Source organism: Vicugna pacos, chromosome 20 (assembly GCF_048564905.1).
Source record: "Vicugna pacos chromosome 20, VicPac4, whole genome shotgun sequence".
Classification (NCBI taxonomy): Eukaryota; Metazoa; Chordata; class Mammalia; order Artiodactyla; family Camelidae; genus Vicugna; species Vicugna pacos.
The window spans coordinates 24891734-24898606 of NC_133006.1; the positions used below are offsets into that span (position 1 = coordinate 24891734).

At 44.8% G+C, this 6873-nt stretch overlaps 1 protein-coding gene across 1 annotated transcript; it reads right to left on the minus strand.

Moving 5' to 3' along the window:
- Positions 1-4292: 4292 nt before the first annotated feature.
- On the minus strand, positions 4293-5236 carry LOC116279911 (olfactory receptor 2H1). Its single transcript, XM_031676533.2, has one exon. The coding sequence runs from the start codon at positions 5234-5236 to the stop codon at positions 4298-4300; it is 939 nt and encodes a 312-aa protein (XP_031532393.2). The 3' UTR covers positions 4293-4297.
- Positions 5237-6873: the final 1637 nt, after the last annotated feature.

Here is a 6873-nt window from a genome sequence, read left to right on the forward strand (position 1 = left end):
ATCATCATCACCATCTTCATCACTCATTCATCCACAGTGTAGATGCCACAAAGTGGAGGCAAGGACTGGTGCTTACTACGGTTCTTGGCTCATACAGTATGTTGGGGAAACACTAGCCACTGTCACTACTATTTCGTGGGTTCTCTGGCAGTGATGGACATGTATTGGGCACCTGTGGCATGTGGCTGAACGGATGTGAGGACTCTTCTTCCTAGGAATTAAGAAGAACAAAAAAAATTATGACTGCAAGGAGGTAGTAGATGAGATGGCCCCTGAGTACTTCCAGCCTTAAAAGTCTTTGTCTAAGAACTCTGAGCATCTTGGGAGGAACTTGCCCTCCACATGAAAGACAGTATTGAATGGCCAGTGGAAAACAAAACCAAACCTCATCTAGGACTTCTGTGATTCTTTTTGTGCCCTTGGATCACTGCTTTTTTGAAGCTCGGTTTTTCTCTTTCTCTGTGGCACTGATTTTTTTTTAAAAATAATTTTCACATTTTTGCAAACGATCTGCAAGAACTGAATGGGCCTTGTCATTTCAGCCTCCTGCTCAGAGGAGCCAGCTTCTGAAGTTCCCCAACAGCGTGGGTAGGTTAAATCTTAGACCAATACTTGAAAACCATTGCATATCCACTTTGGACCAATAGGATTTAATTTGCGTTTTCCCTCTTCCCACAATGGAATGTTCTCGAGAGGGGAAGCAGTCTATGCAGTAGATAAGCCTGCAGTGTGGAAAATGAAGAGTTGGCTTCTGAAGCAGCAGCAAGAGCTATATCCCAGCCCTGGCCTTCATGTCAGGTGACAGCTTCCCTGCAAACTGGGGTGATATTCAAACTACTTAAACAATGTGGCATCGACTCACCTGGCTCCTAGAACAAGGAAGGAAACACTGGAGACTATCATGGAAAATGAGACCTGGGGCTGCTGCGGAGCAATGCGTTGAGGGTTCCTCCAACCAGGCACTGTGCCCCAGACCGTGACACAGTGGGGTGAGGGACGTGTACAAGTAACACGAAGGAGCACACAGAGTGTTCTCAGGGGGTGGCAGAGAGGAGGAATAGTCCTTTTCCTCTACCCATCTTAGATTCTCTATTTAGCTCAGGAGAGACAAATGAAAGACAGACTAACAAGAGAAAAACAAGTTTATTAACACATGCATTGTGCCTACACATGAGAATACTCAGTGATGAGGAACCCAAAGGGGTGGTTAGAACTGGGGCTTAGATACTATTTAGGCTAAACTAAAGGAAAAGAGATTTGGGGCTTCTGGGTGGTGGAGGCAATTTATGCGAAAGTGATCAGGAAAAGTGTGGTAAACAAGGGTTGTTTATAGTGAGGTTTGTCACGTAGATTTAAGCCAGTGCCTTCTCCTTGGAGAAGACTTGTTAGGAGTCTTCTCTATACATGTAAATTTACAGAAAGAAAACGTGTGCCCCATTTTAGAGCTTTTCCTGCAGCTGCTCGTTCTCAGTGGCCTTTAGCTTAAAATAATCCATACGCCAAGGAGACGTATTTTGGGGTAGCATATTCTGGTTCCCATCAGGTGTGCGTGATTAATTCTGCAGACGGGAAACCAGGAAGGCTGGCTCGGTGGGGGCCGGAGGGATGCAACAGGAGCTGGGCACTGTGCTCCCCGACCTGTTCCTGATTCAGTGAGCCCTTCAGAAGGGAACTGGTGGTTATACCCTGAGCTTCTTGGATAATATCCCTTAAGTGCTTCCAACTCATGCTTTGTGTTGGATGGCTAAGTGCCCACACTCATAGGGCCTAAATCTTATAGTCTTAGGTCATCTGCAAGGGATCCCCTTTTCCATTTGTATCCAACTCGGTGGCCTCTATATATATTTTAAAAGAATCTATCTTTTCATTTTTAATCATTTGTCTCCCTGGTGTAACTCTTTCCCCACATCTTCCCTTCTTAACACACAAAATACCTTAACTTTTCCCACACAGTAAGTAAGCAAATATTTCATATTAATTTTGTTGCTTCCACCATGTTTCAAACCTCCGAAGAATTCTCTGATGCCCACACCACCCAAGCACTTGCGCATCTGATTCTTTCATTCTGTGTGCCTTTTGCACCCGACTCCGTCGTGTGATGGTTACTTATGTTGGAATTATGTCTCTGACCATCTCAATCTTCTTTGGACACTTCGAGGGTTGTGAATGAGCAAACTCCTGTTGGATTTTCTCCTGGAGTATCCAGTAGATAACTGTCCACACAGACTGAATAAATTTGAAGTAAGATGTTAGTCCTAAACCTCTCTGTGAAACCATTTATTCAACAAATCAGCTTTCATTAAAACAAAGTCCTTTGGACTGATGCATTTAATTCTCCATTATATTCCCCTAGAGTCTGTCTAGAAAGGTGCTTACTGTATTTGAACATTAGGGAGCTGATAAACAGACACGAAGAGTAGAGGTTTCCAGGTCCCAGTGAGAGAAAGAGAATAGAGGTGGTGATGAGAAAAAGACATTATATAAGTGATTTGAAAAGTGGAGTTAGGGTTAGCATTACTTGCAGGGCTAAGATTAGGATTATTAAATATAAAACGGGGGCTCTAACATTGAGATTAGGATACGATCTAATAAGGAGGCTAAGGAGACAGGAAGATTAGTACATGGATGGCTAAAACGAAGATTTGGAGTAAAATAGAGTTAATGCTGCTGTTCTGGGCTGATGCCAGAGTAAATGTTGAATCAAAGCCATTTTGTGTTGAAACTAGAACAAAACTAGGATTTTCATTTTTCTTAGTTCATCAGCAGGTACCCAAGAGGATTTGATATTGTTGCCATTTTCATGGGAAAGCTGGGAGACAGCATTTGTGAGATTAGTACCCCAGAACCCTTTACACATTCTTTGGAGATATTTATTCATTCACTCATTCATTCATTTATAGAACTAATTGGGGGCAAATTTTCTGCAACATTCTGGGCCTTGGTTCTAGGAGTCTGAAATCTCATGGGGAAAGTAGGCCAGGAACACGTCAGGAGCTGTACCAAAACTTCCTCCAGGCAAGTTATTGTTTCTTGTTCCCACGAGATGCTTTGCAACAACCAGTGAACTCTTTCTTATTCCAGGGAAGCAAACCTCCTTCAGTTGGGGGATCAAATTTGACATATTTTTAGACTGGGTTGATTTCCTTAAAGTTTGCTGAGAGGTTGAGACCTCACCAGGGCTGGGGAGACACTATTCGTATCAAAAGGCAGGGTTAAGAGCATGGAGACTTGAACCAATCCTCCTGGGTCCAGATTTCTGACCTTGTTAAGCTGCTACTTAAACTCTGCATCTGAAAGAGGATAATGATATTATCTGCTTCATAGTAAGAGAGATTAAATAGTCAATATGTGTAACTTACTTTAAATGGTACCTGGGATATCATAATCACTATATAAATAGCTAATAATAGCAGTGCAATCGTTATCTTTCTGAGCAAGAGTGCAGGGCTGATGGCGGTAGAGAGGGATTTAGGTCAGGAATCTGGAATGCCGGGTGCAATACCACATTTTGCCAGTAGATGGCACCAACTCCACATTGCCAAAATCGTCCTGGCAGCCTAAACATTAAGCTTTCTTTCTCCATCTCTGTCTTGAGATGTTTGTGATTTATGAGTGCCATAAAAGAAGAAACACTAGGACTGAAGAAGTTAAGTTTCTCTCTAAGGCCCTGTTCCGGTTTCCAGCCTAAGGGTACTGAAATATTTGATGACAGTATGAAAGTAACAGCATCTGTTTGAGAAGTTGCCTGACTGCAAGTCATGGGGCCTGGCTTTTGCTTCTAATAGTGCATGTTCTTGGATGAGTTTCTGAACTTACTTGGGCTCCAGCTTCTGGGTCCTTGCTGTCATTCTGGGGGAATGAAACAGAACGAGAATGCCAAACAGACACTTAAGGAAGAGGGAAAAAACTCAAGGGAGAAGCAAAGAAACTATGGTAGAAATTAGAAATGGAGGTGAAGAAATAACAATGATGTGAGAGATGAGATTGAAATGGAAATGACAAAGTTAGGGCCATCATCATGGGGGTGAAGACCATTAAAAATAGAGGAAATATTAAATTTGATTCCTATCTTTCCTATAGAAATATGTGCCTCCCCTTACCACATTTTCAGTCTCTGTTCCTATGTCTCTGTCTCTCTCATACTCACACCCACACTCAAATGCATGCACACACATGTGGCTGTCAGCCATTTCTGTGACATGATGGGTGTGAGGAAGGCAGAGGTGTGAGGAATACACACGTCCTGACAAAACCATGAAGGTCTTCTCACTTTCAAAGCACATCAGGCAGCTCTCCCTCAGCTCTCCCTGGAGTCCATGTCCTTCCCCAGCAACCTCCTGAATGCCCTCTTTATCTCCTTATTCCTCAGGGTGTATATGAGAGGGTTAAGTGAAGGGGTGCCTACTGCATAGAAGAGACCAAAGAACTTGCCCCTCTTCTGGGCATAGGGATTTTTGGGCTGGAGGTAGACAGCCATGGCTGAGCTGTAGAAGAGGGTGACCACCGTGAGATGGGAGGAGCAGGTTCCCAGAGCCTTCCTCCAGGCTGTGGCAGAGTTAATCCTGAGCACTGCCCGAGCAATGGCTCCGTAGGAAATCAGGATGAGGCTGAGGGGCACGACCAAGATGAAGATACTGGCGACAGCCATCTGGATCTCATTGTAGCTGGTGTCCCCACAGGAAAGTCGAATTAGAGCCGGGACCTCACACACAAAATCATCCACCTGCCGGTGGGAGCAGAAAGGCAGGCGGAGGGTGGGTGGTGTCTGGACCACAGACTCCACCAGCCCAATGACCCAGGCCACGGCCGCCAGCTGCCGGCAGAGGCGAGGGTGGATGATGGTGGTGTAGTGGAGGGGCTGGCAGACAGCCACGTAGCGGTCAAAGGCCATCACTGTCAAGAGGACACATTCGGTGGTCCCTAGGAACAGGAAGGTGAAGAGCTGGACTGAGCAGCCTAGGAAGCTGATGGTCTTGTTTGGGCCCCAGAGGTTGACCAGCATCTGGGGGACACAACTTGTGGTGAAACAGAGGTCCAAGAAGGAGAGGTTGGAGAGGAAAAAGTACATTGGGGAGTAGAGCCTGGGCTCCAGCATGGACAACAGGATGATGAGCGTGTTGCCCACCAGAGTCATGAGGTAGGAAGCTAAGACGAGCACGAAGAGGATTCTTTCAAGTCCTGGGTGTTCAGAGAAGCCCAGAAGGAGGAAGTCCGCTGGGGAGCTCTGGTTGACCATGACCTAGAGGGATGAGGTGTCAGCAGTGTGTCCACAGTGTATGACAACAACTCACCCTGGGTACTAGTCAGGTCATACCAGGTGGACGTTTCTCTTCTGCCTTCACTCACTCAGCCTCTGTTTCCAGGCACATCAGCATCCAGCAGCCCCTTCTCTTCCCCTGTTCCTCTAGGTCAGATGTTGTCCAGGGGGAGTCAGGAAACTGTGAATGTGCAGAAACAGACGGAGCCTCACACCAGTTCCTCAGACCTACCCGGTGAGTTTAAAGGAGGCTGATGTAAAGTGTGGATTAACTAATTAACCTAGGACACATTTATTGAGTGCTGCTGTGTTCAGAGCACTAAGTGTTGTATTGTCCCTTATGTATTTGTTGGGTGAGCTAGGAAGGTAATATATTTTGAATAAACTTTCTGATTATAAATGATCTCTGCAGGTTTGATCATTTCTCTATTGGTCTGATGCATTTTTAGAGCTACTTATTGCATTCCACATATTGTATGCTTCTTTATTTTCAAGGGAGCTTATCAGAGAGGGAATATTTTATCCATGAGAGAGACCTTTCCTTTAGGTCTAGCGACCCTGTGCGCAGATGGAGCAGTTCATTTGCCTGAGTCACTGAACCGGCAGTCCTGGGTGGGGACTTGGTCCACGTGCTCAGTCCCTGCCATGAGAAGATTACAGGCAGGAGGTGAGGGTGGTCCTAGGCTCACTAAAAGCACGGAAGAGTTCACGGGAACATTGTCAAAGACTCCAAGATAAAGGCCAGTAATACCAACATACTGAGTGAATGAGAGGAAAAGGTCAAAAGTTGAAGGACCGACTTGGGTGGATATATCAGGGAAAGCGTCCTAGAGGAGGTGATGGAATTTTTTTTTTTTTTTATAAATAGGGAAGTACTGGGGAGTAGAAGCTCAACTCAGAGATGGGGTGAGAGGCTGCAGCCACTCTGGCAGTTGAGGGACAAGGACTCCAGGTTCTCAGGTCTTGGAAGACCTTTGGAAGTCCACTGGACAGAGGCAGGGGTGGCAGGTGATGGCAGACGAGATGGTGGGAGACCTGACAACAATGCCCTGCGACTTACAGGATGACACGAATGTCTCCCATCACAAGGTCCCCATCTGTCTTTAAGTTCTATTGAATCTTCTTTTTGCCAGAAATTTCTGCCTTTGTGTCTTTCTTGGTTTGTTCTTTCTTTTTTTCCCATTGTTCTTTTCTCCCCTATAGGATATACTAAAAAAATTCATACTGTTATATATTCAAACGAAAGTGTGAGTAAAATAAATCTCTATAGTTGGTGAATAATAAAACCAACCCTGGTATGCCCACCAACCAGGTTAAGGAATGGAATCCAGATTTCAAGCATCTTAGAGGCTCCTTGTGTGCTCTTCCCTGACTGCTCAGTTTCCTACCCCTGAAGATGAAACCACCATTCTGAATTTTAAACGATCACTTTGTTTTCTTTTTTGAAGACATATTTCACAGATCATAAAATTCACCCTTTTAAAGTGTATAACTTTGTGGGTTTTAGTATATTCACAAATTTTGCAACCAATATTTTCACTTCCACACCATTTCATCACCCAAAAAAGAAATCTCATGGTGAGCAGTGCCCCCTCCTTTGTTTTCTTTAATATACA